At 36.1% G+C, this 17,841-nt stretch overlaps 1 protein-coding gene across 4 annotated transcripts in view; it reads left to right on the forward strand.

The window, feature by feature from the left end:
* Positions 1–17,841, forward strand: part of hiw (MYC binding protein highwire) — a 1,043,263-nt gene that overhangs the window by 337,193 nt on the left and 688,229 nt on the right. For all 4 annotated transcript variants that reach the window (XM_090372846.1, XM_090372865.1, XM_090372875.1 and 1 more), the window contains exon 25: positions 17,409–17,773. In XM_090372846.1, coding sequence (XP_090228972.1) covers positions 17,409–17,773 — 365 coding nt within the window. The remainder of the gene's footprint in view (positions 1–17,408; positions 17,774–17,841) is intronic.

Here is a 17,841-nt window from a genome sequence, read left to right on the forward strand (position 1 = left end):
GGTAGTCAACCTTTATGAATTTATAAAAATTACTATTGTAACAATCTATGATTGCATATATTTATTAATAAAATAATTTAAATAATAAAATAAATATAACAAAACAAAAATATCAAAGAAAAAGAAACTTCCAAATATTGTTTATATCTGCAGAGACTTGTTTCTATATAAACTACAAAGAAAATATGTATAACTACAAAGAAATAAAAAAATCACAGATAGTTTGTTTATATATCTAGAATAAAATCCTAGAAACGAAATATTTCAAAATATAATAGAGTAATTTTAATATATTATAACATAAACTAAGAATATGCAATGAAGAATTATTATTTTAATAGAATTTTTCTCGCTTTTGCTAAAGCAAAATCATCAATAATTTTATCATAATTTATGTTTTGTGCAACATGATTTTCAATGGATATAGTTGCTGTGTTGGTTAGTAAATCTTGTCCAGGTGTTGATCTGAGGTGATTTTTAATCAGTTTAAGTTTAATGAAGGATTTTTCACAAGAAGTTACTGTTACAGGCAAGGTAAGAAAAATTCATAATGCTGTTTCTATGTTTGGATAAGAATCTATTAGACAATACTCATGAATGAATTAGAGAAGTTGAAAGGGGGTTTCAAATTTTATATCCTGCTGAATTGATAAACGTGATTTGAAACTTTCAATTTTTGTTGAAATATTCGACACATTTAAATCTTTGTTGTATTTTAATGCAAGTTCAGAAGCAGCCTTCTGCAAGCCAGATTTATTAATTAATGCAAGTGAAGTTCCAAATAGAAAATTAACTCTGAAGAAATAGTATTCAGTTTTTCAAATCTAGTGCTTAAGTCCACTTAAGAACAAAATTGTTGTTCTGCAGATAAATTGAAATTGTCCAAAAATCCGTAAAGTATCATTCTGTTTTTTCTTTCATCTGGAAATGTAGCTGGTATATCCATTTTTTCTGCTGTGGTAGCAGCATATCTGAAAATATCTTGAAATTCATTTTCCCAAAGTTCTTCGAGATTTTTTATCAATCTGCTTATTAATTGGGAAGAGTTATGTATGCAAAGCTTTTTATTTCACAATGCTTTATTTACACATCAGTATTATGAAGAATTTTATTCCATATAGCCAATCTGCATAAAAATGGATTTGTAAAAGTCTATTTGTAAAAGCAGACTTTGAGCAATATTGATAGTTTCTGCATTTGCAGACATATCTTCAGTATTAAGACTTCATGAACTTTTGTTATTTGTAAGAGCAAAGATTTTATAGCTCTTTCTTTGGACGATCATCTTGTGTGTCTGTATGTCCTTTAAGTGAAATCTTCAAAGTATTCGTTAAAATTTCCCAGCAACTAGTGGAATCAGAAAAAAAGTAAATATTCTTTGAACAACTCCAAAAAAACTGATCATTCCAAATATTATTGATGTTGCGTGTACAGCAGCTAAATGAAGGCTATGTGCTGAACATGGTACAAATGCTGTAAATTTTTTTTTTTCTTAATTATTTCCTGTATTTAGGAACATTTTGTTCACAGTGAAGCCCTCGATGCAGTTTCAAACTCTGCCAACATTTCATCTTTGGAAAGTTTATTTAAATATCTTAGTTGCCCTCATTTGACCCCTGATATTGCTAGAGTCACTAGTTCTTTGAATACTGTCCAAAATGTCAGAATCACTGAGATATTGAACATGACCATAGACAGGAGAAATTTTCTGAAAGGCGTGGATCACTAACTTCTCCGAAAAACAGATGACTGTTTTCCGGAGTAAAGTGGAACCACAAAACTGGTTGACCAGAGGTCATTATCTCTGTTGGGATTATGCCTTAATCTTCTGACTGGCTATGGCAAGCATATTCTAGTGCAACTTCTCGGTGTGTGGGATAGGTGGCTGTACAGGTTTTACAAGCACCACTAACATTGCAGAATGGTTATTCCTTTAACCCTTAATTCACACTTTCTAATTGCCTAAAGGGGAGGTGGGAACAATGCTTGCAAAGTTAAGTCTTTCGTAATCAGCTTGTTATATGGAAATTTTTTTCATTCTATGGAAACTATTTTAAATTTAATTATCAAAAGAAATTTTAAGAAATTCGCTATAAATAAGTTCATTAAACAGAAGTCGGACTGTAATTAAATGAAGTAATTTTAAAATACATAACTGATCGAGTGCACCTTTAAAATGCTGTGCTTAGGGCTAGGGCCCTGCTCGCCCCACCATAGTTCTGGCTCTGAGTGGTAGTAATGGCAAATGATGCAAGAAAGCAAGCTTATATAGCATCAGCCATTAAAAAAAAAAAAAAAAACACAGTTCACCCATCCATACCCTCCAAAAATTTGTCTAGTTTCCCTTTGAATTTGTTCAACCCATCCACTTCCACAACAACAGACGGAAGCCTGTTCCAACAACCAACTACCCACTGGCTTGAAGGAAAACTTCCACACATCTATCCTGCAACCATCCTTCCTCAACTTGAATTTATATCCCCTCGTGTATAGTCTCAACAAGTGGAAGAATACCATTAACATTCAGTTTACTCAATCCAGTCAAGGCTTTAAACTCCTCAATTAGATTTCCCCCAGGTGCCTGGTCTTGAGATGCTGCAAATTGCAGAACTGAAGCCTTTCTAGCTAAGAGCACCCTTTTCTTCCCTCCACACAATCTGATTGCCCTTCTCTGCATCTGTTTCAACAGATCTACATCCTTCATAAAGTGAGGCCTCCAGACCTGTATACAGTACTCAAGATGCAGCCTAACCATGGTCTTATACAAATGGATAATCATCTCCTTATCCATGCTAGCAAAGCTTCTGTATATCATTGAAAAAACCCCATGAGCTGTATTGGCAGCATGTCTGCACTTCTCTGAGAATTTCATGTCTGACTGCACAATTACCCCCAGCTCTCTTTCATTCTCCACTAACGTGAGTGTAGTATCTCACATTTGATAAGTTACTCTGGGGTTACTGCTACTCATGTGCAGTGCCTTGCATTTGTCAATGTTAAACTTCAAATGCCAATTATCAGCACTTAACCCAAGTTTCCTAGGTCTTGTTGCAGTAGCTCACCCTGATCACTGTTGTTAACCACCCCGCCAACTTTTGTATCATCTGCAAACTTAGACATCAAACTTGATATACCTTCAACAGTATTTATCAATAACATTGATGAAGGTATATCATCAATAATAACTCCTCTAATAATATTAGTGCACAAAGAGCAATTCCCATTGATAACCACTCTGTCTTCTTTCACTTAACCAACCCTTTTTCCATAGCATTAATTTGACCTTAATATCACATTGTTTCAGTTTTCACAGCAGTCTTTTATGTGCAACAGTATCAAATGCCTTCCTGAAATCTAAGTAGATGATGTCAAAATTATTTTTTGCATTCAGTTCCTAGGTCACTTCATCGTAGTAACCTATCAGATTAGTTAGACAAGACTGCCCCTTGACAAAACCATGCTGTAATTGCAGTATAATTGCATGCATATCCAAATGGTCATGCATTACTTCTTTAATCAGTGATTCCATTATTTTTCCTGGAACAGACATCAAGCTAACAGGTCTGTAATTACTCTTGTTGCCTTTTGATCCCCCTTTATGAATTGGAGATATATTTGCACTCTCCAGTCTATTGGGACCTCCCCTGAATCCTAGTATTCTCTTATAATTAGGCTGAGGGTTTGCTTACCTCCTTTGCTGTCTCATTATAATTGGATAGATTCCATCTGCCCCAGGTGCCTTTTTTATGTCCATCCTCAACAACTTCTCCTTCACTTTCCTTTCAGTTATTGTAAAATCATTTAGTTCCTCATTAGAGTTTGATCAACTTCTGGAATTCCTCCTGTGTGAATGTAGATGCAAAATACCTATTCAGTTTGTCTGTAACCTGAGCAGGGTCATCAACAGTTAATCCATAGACATCAAGTGGCCCAATGTGATTCAATCCCTTCTATTAAAATAGCATAAAGTCTTTGCTGTTTTTCTTTGAATTCTTTGCCAGAGACTTCTCATCTGCCTTAGCTTGGCTAACCTCCTTTGTGACTTGATTACAGAGTAATTTATATCTATCATAGGCTTCTGTATCACCTGATAATTTATATGCATTTCATGCACTTTTCTTCTCTGCCATGTGTCTCAATAGTCATCCATTTAGGTCTAAGTCTTGAACAGTATTTCTTTGTTGGCATGAAACGCCTAGTAGCTTCTTTGATTACTTCCTGAATACACCCCCACCGTCATCACTTGGTCCCACTGCATACAATTTATAAACTGTCTGACATATCTGTAGTCACCCTTACGAAAGCAGAAGCCTTTCCCTTTGAGTAGTTATATCTTTAATTAAATTCCATAGTAGTACACTGTGATTGCTGCCACTCAGTGAGCCTTTTACTGTTGTTGTTGTTTGTTATTTGGTTTTTAAGAGCATTAGCAGCTAAGGCCATATTGCTCTGGGGATATGCGGTGGTCATTCCCTGACCTTTCCGCATCCTCCGTATTTGATGGTCACAGGCTTGAACCCCGGTCTAATCAAGAAGCATGTGCTACGCAAGGCTACTCTTGCCCACCTGGCTACAGAGGCACTTGGCCTTTTACTTTCAGATTCTTAATGCAGGTAAAAGAGAGTGATAAAGTAAGTTATTGTATGTAGTAAACATATCACAAAGTTTCAAAAGGACATTATTGACGGAGCTCATGCATCGTTTACTTCCATGTTGGAAATGGCACTTCTTGTCAGTTGCTCACAGCCCACCATGGTTAAGATGTACAAAGAATGGCATTGAACAGGTCAAATCACCTCCTGTAAAGAATTACATGAGGTGGATGTTCATGGTGAGTGAAGGGGGCTGTGCATCTTATGGGCTGAACGGCGGGTCACTGTGTGACAGTTGACATCATAATACAGTATGCAGATTGCAAGAACACTATCCCAAATGATGATGTGCTACACACTCAGACATATGGGGTTCCACAGCAGACACCCTCTCCTCACTACAGATCATTGTTGATGGCAAATGTTGTGGCATCAACAACATGCTTATTGGACACTGGAAGACTGAAAGTGAGTTTGCTGGTCAGACGAGTCCAAATATCTGATGCAACACACGATGGATGCCTTCATATGTGTGGCACAAGTAACACGAATCCATGGACCCATTGTACATGGTGCCCACCAGTCAGGTGGCAGTGGTTGTTTATTATGGGGCACATAAGACCCATAGAGCATGTGACCCCCAGTTTCACTGGTCAGGTCTACCAGCAGCTGTTAGGACATGTGTGTCCTGCTATGTTGCATTTGTTCCAGGACTGAAACGAGATCTTCCAAGAAAACAGTGCATCCCGTCATCAAGCCCACACTGTGCCGAGTGGTTCTAGGAACACAGCGAAAATATCACTCATCTTGATTGGCCTCCAAATTCGTTTGACAATCCAATTGAACATCTGTGAGATGTTTTGGAACAAGAAGTGAGGTGTATGGACACACAACTGTCATTTATGCTGTCACTGTGATGTCTTCAGACAACTAGTGGAGTCAGTGCCTAGGCAAATAGTGACTGTTATCTGTGCACACGGTGGCCCAACACGGTATTAGGTAGGTGGTCATAATTCATTGATCACTGAGTGTAAGTATATATATGTATTAGAAACACTGAAATAAAGTTAAACAATAAAAAACAAGCTTTTATTTATCTTGAACTCTATTGTTTGATACATAGTACAAAGCAGAAGATAATTTATCTTTATATAGTGGCACCTGGAAAAACCATATTCATAGTCAGAACTAAGAAGTTGAAGTTGAGATAGTGATGAATGTTCAGTCTGAAATGGTATTCCCAGTGTGTTCAGCTAGTGCCTTACAATCTGAACTCATTTGAGCACTACATATGCTTATGTCAGTTAAATTCTGTTATACAAATCACTCATATATGCTTTATCTCAGTGTTAATGTTGGTTGCTACTTTTGTGTGCTTCTTTCTACTGCCAACTGTTTAAGCACTTCCATCAACATTACATCAGAAAAACCTTAATCCTGTATATATGTAGGACACTGCACCTGTGAGGTTTCTCTCAAAAATAGGAAACCTGTGTTAATTGTCGGAGTTCCACTGTATTTGGTGTATTATTTGAAGTAGTGCAATGCCAATGAAAATCATTGTGAAGGTATTTTTTTTTTCACTCTTTATTAGTTTTTCTATTTCTTGCTTGAATTTATTCAAACTGTCCACTTCCACAAAAACAGATAGAAATTTATTCTAGCAGTTAACTACCCACTGGCTGATGGAAAATTTCCTTGCATCTATCCTGCAACCATACTTCCTCAGTTTGAAGTTGTCTATTCTTGTGTGTAGAGTGAGCAAGAGGAACAATGCCATCAACATTGAGCTTGCTCAATCCATTCAAAGTCTTAAACACCTCAGTCAGATCATCTTGTAGTTGACTAGTTTTAAGATGCTATAATTTGCAGAACTGAGACCTTTCTAGGTAAGAGCATCCTTTTATTCCATTCACCAATCTCATTACCCTTCTTGTACCTGTTCCAGCAGATCTGCATCCTTGCTGAAACGAGGCCTCCAGTACTCAAGGTGTAGCCTGACCATTGCATTATAAAATGGGATAATCATCCCTGCTAGCAAATTACTATATATCATAGACAAAATCCAATGAGTTTTCCTGACAGCCTGTGTCAGGAAAGCTGATTGGATTTTCATTTATATTGGATTTGGATGATTAGAGGCCTTGGGGACAAAATGACCTCAACCTATTCTCAAACTTTAAATGGGTGAGAAGTCTGGCTTGCTTGACTCAAAGCTTGTACAAAAGGATGTGAGTGCCCAGCGGGCCACTTTAGGCAAGCAGAACTGGCCCTGTGGGATGATGGGATGCACTGCTAGGAGAATTTCATATCTGACTGCACAATACCCCCAGGTCTTTTTCATTTGCCACTACCCCAAGTTCTAGTATTACACAGTTGGTACATTAATATGGGATAACTGCTACCCATATGCAGTACTTCATATATGTAAATATTAAACTTCATTTGCTTTGCCATTTCTCAGGCCATCTGTCTAATTTTTCTAGATCTTGTTGCAGTAGCTTACCTTGATTACTCTCATTAACCACCTTGCCAACCTTTTTATCATCTGCAGACTTAGACATTAAGCCTTATGTACCTTCATCAATATCATTAACAAATACAGAAAACAATTGTCACAGCACCAAACACTGGAGGAGTCCGCTAATAACATTAGTCTAAAAAACAGTAGCGTCCATTGATAACACTCTTGTCTTCTCCCAATCAACCTTCCCTTTATCCACAACAGTAACATGCCCTTAAAGGCACTCTTCTCCAATTTGTACAGCATTCTTTTATCTACAACTGTATCCAAAGCCTTTCTGAAATCCAAGTGTATGATATCAATTATTTTTTTGCTAACAGTTCCTTTGTTACTGCATCATAGTACCCAGTCAGATTAGTCAGACATGATTGCCCATTAACAGATCCATGCTGTGACTGCAGTGTAACTGCACTTCTCTATAGGTGGCTCTTCATTACTTCTTTAATGAGTGACTTTATTAATTTCCCTGGAACTAACAGAAGTTAAGTGAACAGGTCTGTAATTACTCATGTCACCTTTTGATTGCCCTTTGTGAACTGGAGATAGATTTTCATATATCCAGTCCTCAGTGACCTTCCCTGAATCTAAAGATGCTCTCATAATTATGGCATAGGGTTTGCTTACCCCCTTGATGCCTTCCTTAATAAAATTGGATAGATCCCCCAGGTGCCATTTTTTATGTTTCGCTTCAACGGTTTCTGTTCCACTTTCCTCTCAGTTATCACAAAATTATTTAGTTCCCTCTTAGAGTTTGATTAACTTTTGAAAACCCTAGTAGCTCCTATGCTTACTTCCCCAGTGTTTCCCATTTAGTATTTGCTGTATATATCATCATCAGATGGTCCCAATGTATAGAATTTAAAAACTGTCTGAGAATACTGTGGTTACCCTTACTTAAGCAAAAGCCCTTTCCTTTCCTCTGGACAGTAGTTATGTCTTTAATTAAATCCCACATCAGCACACTGTGATCACTGCAACCCAGAAGGTCTTTTACCTGCAGGCTCTTAACGCATGAAGCATTGCTGTTGATAATTAGATCAGGAGTATTGCTTTCTTTTGTCACTTCTTTAACATTCTGGCATAGAAAACAGTCATTCAATAAATCCATAAAATTCTTGCTTGCTTGCGTGCACGTGTGTGTGTGTGTGTCCAACCCACAAGTTCCAGTCAATATCTGGAGAGTTAAAATCCCGCATTATAAACCATTCTGATTTACTGGCCTACTGTATTTCTCTGTACAGATGTTTATTGTACTCATTAGAGTCCTTAGGCCTATAACACACTCCTACATTCATTTTTATTTTCCCATGCTTATGTCACACCAAATCGATGCAATATTGTACTGTTCACCCATGTCAACTGGAGGTGCACTGCCTTAGATTTTTATGTGCTGCTTAACTAAGCATAATTAACCCCCCACCCTCTATTCTTTTTATACATTTGTACTCCCTATATTCAAATTCTACATCCCTTATATCTGAGTGATATCATGTTTCTAATGTCCCAACAGTGTCTGCATTTGATGTCTTCACCAGCGATTCAAATTTATTTATTGTATCCCTAGCATTGGTATACATGCAAGTATACATGCACCTGGTCTTACTCTTGTTACCCTAACACAGCTCATGTATTTACTTGTTTCATGATGACTCCCCAGCACCTTACTTTCCAGGCTGTTGCTGATTCAATAGAAGCAGTGCAAGAATTACTTTCACCTCTGCCTGCGGTTATTGTTAAACTATTAGTATACCCCCATGGTAGCAGTTTTCTGACCCACTTAACACTGCCTTGATAGCATCAGCAAATATTCTTGCATCCATTCTATTTAAGTGTATCCCATCCCTGTAGAAGCAGTCTCTCCTGTTAACAAGCACAGACCACCCTGTAAAAAATTCTACCCCATTAGCCTTGCATAATCTGTCCAGGGCTTCGTTGATTGACAAGGCTGTCATCATATGCTCCCTTGTATCATTTCTGGACAGAATTACAGACACCTTCAAATTTAACCCTTGCATTTTTTTTTTCAACATTGCCACTACTTGTTAAGTCTGGAGATCCTCTACTCTTAATATTATTTATTCTTGCAAAGCATATAGCAAATATTCTCATTCTTACATGCTCATATTCTCATTCAGCAAATATTCTTGTGCCCTTTCTATTTAAGTGTATCCCATCCATATAGAAGCAGTCTCTCCTGTTAACAAGCACAGACCAGAGAAAAAGAAAAATTCTACCCCATTAGCCTTGCGCAATCTGTCCAGGGCTGAATTAATTGACAAGGCTCTCATCATATGCTCCCTTGTATCATTTCTGTACAGAATTACAGACACCTTCAAATTTAACCCTTACCTGCAATTTTTTTTTCAAAAATTGCTCCCTCCATCATATCTGTGCAGAATTTGCTGACACTTTCAAATTTTACCCTTGTGAGTTTTTTAAACATTGCCCAGTACTTGTTAAGTAAGTCTGCAGACTTACTCTTAATGTCATAATTGCAAACGTGTACATCGGTATCACCTTTTGTGCCTAAAAAGATATCTGCTCTATGTCATCATCTACTTTTGTACCTGGCAGCCACCTATCTGTTTTGCACAATATATTTCCAGTTTTCCTGACAAAAGAGTTATCGACAACAACTAGCTTCTGTGGGGCCAGTGCATTCTGACTTGGGGATTGCTCATCTTGCACTTGATCTTCAGGCAACACAATGTGCCACTGTGTTGCCTGATGATCAAGTGCAAGCTCTGGCAATGATACGGGCCACTGAGAGCATGTTGTGTCCCCAATTTAAATGCTTCGAGGGCATCCACCCTGTTTTTCAAGCTCTCATAAAAGGTTCATAACAATGCTGATTGGTACCTAATATCCTCACTCTCCTTGCATTGAAAACATACAAAGATATCCCCCTTGGCAATATGTCCTGTTCCTTTGCTTTGCTGCTCTGGTGCTTCAAACTCAGCAAAGCAAAGAGCCCTTTGCTTTACTGCGGTCTGAGGCATGATTTTCATTCAAATTCGGTATAAGTTAAAATACATCACTAAACCAACATAGTGTTATTACCTAATGCAGTAATAACACTATGCACCAGCATAGTGTTATTACTGCATTATGAATTGATATTGCAATATATTTATATAATTAATAACATACACTATGAAGTGTATGTTATTAATTATATAAATATATTGCAATATCAAGCTTGTGGTATATGTATTTCCTATCCCCTGTAAAATGTAAGTTATATGTATAATGCTATACTGTTAAGTTTGTAAGTTCTAAGTAATTATAATAGATATTAAATTTATCTAACAGCAACGTACTTGATTCAAACTTTCAAGCTACCTATTTGCCACAATTAAAACACCAGAATTCCCATACCATGCACTCAATACTTTAGCTAACAATGGTAGCAGAAGTAGAATGTGGTTCATTAAGCAATTATAAACGATAAGTAACAAACAAATTCAACTACTCCAATTCACCAGTTACCTAGTGATAATATTACCATGCTACCAAGTTTACATTATGTGTATTAGACTATGCCCTTACACTTGAAAGTTAAGTTAAGTGTAATATACAGGGTGATTCTAAACAAATGTCAAAAAATATACAGGTGTATTCTGCACCTCGAATTTGAGAAAAAGTCCTAATAAAAATGGGTCTGTGAACTTCTTGTTTCTGAGATAAATCAATTTTATTTTAGTATGAATGTAGCTTACCATAATTGTGCAAGTAATCACAACAAGTGTTCAAAATGTGGCCTGCAATTCTTCAACACATTCTACTGGACTAGAATACACTATTGATTTCAAGTGATCCCACAAATAAAAATCAAGGGGATTTACATCAGGTGATCGAGGCAGCCATGCAACTGGTCCACCACGACATATCCACCTCTTATGAACGTTATGATTACGATATTCTCAGGCCACAAGACTGAAATGTGGCAGAGCTCCATCATGCATGAACCACACGTGCATTCTTCTCTCAATTGGAACATCTAATAAATTTGGAAGAACATTTTCTACCAAATTTTCTAACAACTCACAGTACAGAGGTCCTGTCAGCCTATTTGGTAAAACATATGGACCCACCAATGCATCTCCAAGGATGCCTGCCCAAATAATGATTTTCTTTTAATCACATGTGGATTCTCTTTGCTCCAAATATGAGTGTTAAGGAAATTAATAATTCCATGTCTTGTGAACATTGCCTCATCTGTGAAGAACACATAACGGAGGAAGTAAGGATTCTCTATACATTTATACAAGTACCATTGACAAAATTGTAGTTTACGTTGATAATCAGGTTCTAACAAAGCTTGTACTCATTGCAAGTGATAGGGATACAGTCTGTTTTCGTGTACAATTCTCTACACAACAGACTGTGAAACATCTTCAGTTGCTGTAATCCTTTGTGTACTGCTTAGATGATTATCTTCAGTTGCATGGAGTGTGCGATTTTTGAGTTGCTGCTGTTCAAACACTTCCTGTGTCATGTACATTTTTAGAAAATGAACTGTTCCCCTCAAAGGTGAATGAAGATGACTGAAAGTCTGAGCATGCGGGATTCCACAAGTAGGAAAGGACTCTTGATAAAGCTCTATGTGCCTATTCCCATTAGCACAACCATAACAGAAATGTATATCAGCCATTTCTGCAAAAGTGTATTCATTACCCATTATTTTAACATAAGAAAGGAATCAAAGAACATGGCTCTCTTACAAAACTGATAAACTGAAATCATAAATACATACCTTTGTTTTCATTACGTATGGTAATGTCATAAACAGATAATATCGACTATAACTGTTTTACTTTGCTATTTCTTATCTGATACAAGAAATATTTTCCATGTCAACACATATGCATGTTCAAACTTAAAATCAGTTTATCTCAGAAACAAGAAGTTTGCTGACCCATGTTTATTTGGAATTTTTTTTCAAATTTGAGGTGTAGAATATGACTGTAAATTTTATGACACATTTAGAATCACCCTGTATAATAAAATTATCCAACTAGTGCCAACTTACATGATTCAAATCTTTGAATCGTGTAATTCTAGTAATTTTATTGAAAAAATTAAATTACTAGAATTTTTCCTACCACTCGCTCAATAATACTATTATAATGGTGGCAAATTCAAACGATACAAAGGTTCTTTGTATATTAAGTAGTAACCTACAAAATCTCTAGCTAAATTAAAAAATAAACTACCAAGTGTGACTAGGACTATAAAGTTATTTATATAATATGATTTAATATGACAATTAGGTCAATAAAACAGCAGAATTTTTCAAAAAACGTATTCCTGGGAGTTGAAAATTCTTTGACTAACACATGGATACTCTCTTTCCCAAAATATGCAGCCACTAACAGATTACTTTCTGTGTGCTTTTTGCTATGGAAGATTTCATTGTGACTTGTGGTCCATGAGTGTAGTCTCCAGCATTTGATGGGCAGCTGAGTGATTGATGGGGTCCTCCTTTTAATTTCTTTGAGAACACCAATCCTGTTCGTCGAGACCTCATATAAACCCATCAGAATGCTGTTGGCATTTAATCTCCTCACACTCTCTGCAATGAAAGCACACAAAGACATCCTCTTTGGTTGTTTCATGTCCTATTACAGATAACTTGGCAAAAGGGTGGCTAGTAACACACTGAATGTACCTTTAATTTGCAAGAGAACTGTCATCAGCAGTTCTGTCCCAAGCCAAAGTATTATCACTTTTTCAGTTTTTTCTTTGCTGCTCTTCTTTGGGGCATAATTTAATTCTAAATTTATCTGTTATATTTACCTGTTATGTTTCTAAATAACTGTTGATTTTATAGATACTTAGCTAAATTCAAAAAAATAAGCAAGCCTATTTGTTTAAGACCTTTGAACTGTATATTTATTATAGTTTGAAATGCTGCAATTAACTGCTACAATGTACTATGCTACGATTTACTAGTTACGGGATAAAATGTTTTGCCCAAAATTGCCAATAACAAGAGGCTCTATGAATAATAAATTGTTGCTTATTAAACTGTTAGCGAAATTTAAGCTAATATATGTGGTTAGGACAATTAATATTTATTAAACAAAATTTATGTTATTAAGTAAAAAAAAGTCTAAATTTTCCGATAACTCTGATTTCGACAGTTTGAAATTTCAGCAGCTACATAGTATGGCCATGACCATAATTCGCAATTGCTTGATTTAATTCAAAGGAGAATACTGTTTCATCAGAAATTTCTCAGATAGTTCATTATTGATCAGAATGAATTTTTTCATAAACTTTAGTAACCATTTCATCACTGCTTGAAGTTACTGGTTGACCTGCCATCTTTGACAGATTTTGGGCCATTTAAGAGGCACTTTAACCACTGAACAACTTTACTCTCCCTTCCCCTCTCCCTCCTTCCTCATTTTTTCCCCTTTCTCATTTTTTCCCCTTTCTTCATCTTGTTCTGTCTTTGTATCCATTATGATTGAGGCAGAGGCCTAAAACAGATGTGAAATTCACTATGTATTGTGCATTACTTTTTAGGTGGAACAGGAAGCAATTCAAGCAAGTTATGTGATTAATACTCATAATCTTGGACCTATGCTTCCACTGCTTCTTTTGAAATAAGTAAAGTCTAAAAAGTTTTGATCAGACATTTTATGCTTAGCATAAATGGTAAATATTGAAAAAGTTCTTTTTTGAAAAAAAAGTTTATGCTTACATAATTTTTTGCTTAACCAAGGGTAGAACGTTTGACATTTTACAAGGTATACAGCAACAGAAAGTTTAGTTAATCTGTATTGCTGATATAAAACACATTAAATGGTCATATTTGAAATACGAAAAATATATTTATGGTTTTGCCCACACATTTCTATGTATTAATTACTAGTCTGAAAGTTTATGCTTCTATGCAGAGACATACTTTAAATCATAAATTACTAATTTTTTTTATAAAGAAATGCACAGGGAAAATTTTTATAAAAAAAAATAAGGAAACATTCTAATAAAGGCTTAATTTTAATGATTATGAATGTCTTGATAAATAATGTGAAAATATACAAGAGGCTTGTATATTTTCACATTACATACACTGAGTTGACTTTGCAGTAACAACACCTACCTAAATACCTCATGGGGCCACTTTTTGCCTGGGCAAAAATACCGCCCCTACATCTCTTCTTGGCATAGGCTCCACAGGGTATTACTGGATGTCATGTGGTACTACTACCTATGCATTGCACAATGTGTCCACTAATGCGTGCACATTGTCAGGTGGAAGGTTGTAGCATTGAATGTCCTTTTCCAGTAGGTCGTAAACATGAACAATTGGACAGCCATGGGAGAATGGAGAATTCATTGTCATGTTCCTGAAACCAGTTAGCAACCTACTGGGCCTTGTGGCATGATACATTATCTTCTTGATAGATGCTGAAGTTGTCTGGATACACTGTCATCATGAAAGGGAGTACTTGGTTAGCAGTGATAGAAAGGTAGTTGTTCCCATTGAGCCATTGATTAAATGGTGATCAGAGAATCCAGGGCATGCCACAAAAACAGTAACCAAACTATATAACATCGCTGCCTCTAGGCTGCCAAACACCAATTGTGCATCCAGGTGCCATGGCCTCTTGTTGCTTTCTCCAAATGTGAATATGTCCATCAGCATGAAGGTGCCTCCGTAGCCAGGTTGCCAGGAGCAGCAGTGCATAGCACATGCTTCTTGATTAGATCGGGGTTCGCGCCTGTGACCACCAAATATGGAGGATGCGGAAAAGTGGGAATGACCACCGCATATACCCGGAGCAATATGGTCTTAGTTGCTAATGCTTCTAAAAATCAAAAAATAACAATAAATAACCATCAGCATGATAGAGTTGGAAATGAGATTCATCAGACCAGGTGATAGATTTTCATGTACCCATGCAACACTCAGTTTCTTGTGTCCCACATTAAGCATGGGTACTTGTGACAGCAGTTGACTATATGAGCTGATATCTAGCTGAGGGGGTCAAGGTGTGTTTAATTTTGGTCTCCAGGTTTTCTCTATATGCCACTGTAGCATCTTAAAAGGTATAAGGCCAAGGCTGCCAAGTGTATGCAAGTATGTATGTTGAGTGTATGTATGTATGTATGTAGTGTATGTATGTAGTGTTGAGTGCCAACTTCGAGTTGCTGGCAACTTCACAGCCAGGGGACACAAAGTCCCCAGGAGGCACACCTGGGTCCACTTTCTGCTTGAGACATTTACTGGGACTATCAGGCAAGCCTGGGAGCCCTGAATTTTCAAAGAAAGGAAAATAGAAGGAATAGTATTGGAAATGGTAAGGTAGGAAAGGGAATGAAAGGAAGAGACGTTCCCGAAAAGAAGAAAATAGAAGTAGAGAGATTGAGATATTACTAGTGGACAATATGAAATCAATAATTAATTATATGCATTACTATATACAATTTCACTGAAGCTGCTAAGTTGGCAATGCCCAAGAATAAGTTTAAACTTGTCATTACTTAAACTAAATCAGAAACATCCAGCTGCCCACTTGCAGCCATTAAAAAAATTTAAACATATTAATTATTGCAACGCCCCTCCACACACTGTGGATTTCCAAAACAGCACAGGGGTAGATAACCTGCAGCCCGAACTCTGGCCTGTGAACATGCATAATGCCTGCGGTCGTTTTTAAAATATATATAATAAAAGGCCCACCGAACAATATATATATATCATGAAATTATGTTTATTGTGTTTTTATTATATTTGCTGTTATTAAATTGTTTTTAACATATTTATTGTGAAACATCTTATTAATAAAATGAATTATATGTATGAGTATGTATAAATATTTCAATAAATAACATAAAACTGTTTTTGACAATTTTTTCATTATACACCACTTTAATTATCCTAAAAATAATCCTAAAACTCATGGAAAGCAAAAAAAAATTTGGCTTTGTGAATCTCACAGACATTTTATTTGGCCTGCCATTTAAAAAGGTTGCCCACCCCTGGTCTAGCATATAGCCCTTTTGAATATTGGTCTTGCTATTCCTACATGGTACTGGCTACTGGTTGATTAGCTGGGTAACTGCTGCTTTTCCAGTACCAAACTGGCAAAAACACGTGGTACTCACCATGAGCATTGACCACATTGTGGCTGTCCCATGTTTGACCTTTGGCTGGTTGATTCTGTTGAGTTAGTCATGGTATTCGTGACACCACAGAACTGTAGCTGTGGTGGAACTTACCATGTTTCAAGATACTGGATCCTGAACGTCTTGCCCACACAATTATTCCATGTTTGAAGTAGGAAAAATGTCAGCGCTGCCCCATTCTTCCTCAAAGACACTCAAAAACTGGTCACACTACATGTGCAAACCACAATCTTATATTAGCCCTTCCTGACTTTGAGTCTTCATCAATGCCACAGACCAATCCATTGCTACTCAAGGGGGGGAGGGAGGGATTGCTAATGCTAAGCCAACTCTGTGTATATCTTTATAATATATATTACACACTTAGTTTTAATTTTTAATAGAGGCTTATATCTATTAAAAAATAGAAGTAAGCCTGTTTTAAAAATTAGATAACATACACAAACACAAAAAATTCAGATACATACACATATGCAACAGACATTAGATTAAATATAATAATAACTGCACTGTGGGTTCAACTGACATGTAAACTGCATTCTGTGATATGTTAAATTGGTTTTCAAGTATGGAGGAATAAAATTATGCATATAATCCGTATATTGCATCACAAGATCTAGTATTAAAGTATGGAAGGAATATAAAAAAATGTGCATAAATTAGCAGATGAAAGAAACTAATTTAAAAGAAATTATTAAATATAATGCTAAAAATACAAAGTCTAAGTTTAAGCCAGCAGGAATTCTTACTTCCAGTCTTAAATACATTGCCAAGAAGATAGTGGAACCATGTGAGCAAAATTTAACTCAAGTTAAAAAACCATCATAAAATTATGAGCTGATTAGGGAAATAAAGAATGTAAGAAGTTAGTTTCAAATAGAACTGTCTTTTTTTGGAGGATATGAAACAAGTTAAGGTATTCAGATTACCTGTGTTTTGAATATTTGCTGCTTTGTGTGCTTCATACAATATAAGTTTGGGGCTGATAAGTACCAAAAAGTTATAAATAGGATTATTCTCTGTAATCTATATATGTTTAGATGTATTTATATCATCTGGGAACACTGTATAAAAATTTTCAAGCCAATACCTGTAATTGTTTGTACACAGCAATAATAGTTAATATATAAGGTGATTTATCTTTGCAGCTTTAACCCTTCCACTCAGAGAATTAGTCGATATAATATTATTGCTACAGAGTCACGGACATTATCTGGTGTAGCATCTCTTCCTTCACCTTCATCAGCTTTTTCTTCTCCATTATCCTCAACAGCAGTTTCCAAAGAAACTATACATTCCCTTCCACATATACTCAGTCCAGAACTTGCTGTACCAACGCGACCTTCTACATTAATAAGTCGATCACATGCGGCATTGCATTTGTTAGGATGCTTGGACACTTTAACTGCAGCCCAAGAACAAAATCTTCAGGTACAAAATGATGAACGTTCCAGACAAAGCCTGAACAAAGTTTATAGTAAAGAAGATTTTTCTGTTGTGAACAGGTTTGAAAGTAAGTTTTTTTTTTTTTTTTTTTTTTTTTTAAATTTTTTTTTTTTTTTTTTTTTTAGAAATTGTTGT

This window comes from Mastigoproctus giganteus, chromosome 1 (assembly GCF_048544385.1).
Source record: "Mastigoproctus giganteus isolate SK-2022 chromosome 1, ASM4854438v1, whole genome shotgun sequence".
NCBI lineage: Eukaryota > Metazoa > Arthropoda > Arachnida > Uropygi > Thelyphonidae > Mastigoproctus > Mastigoproctus giganteus.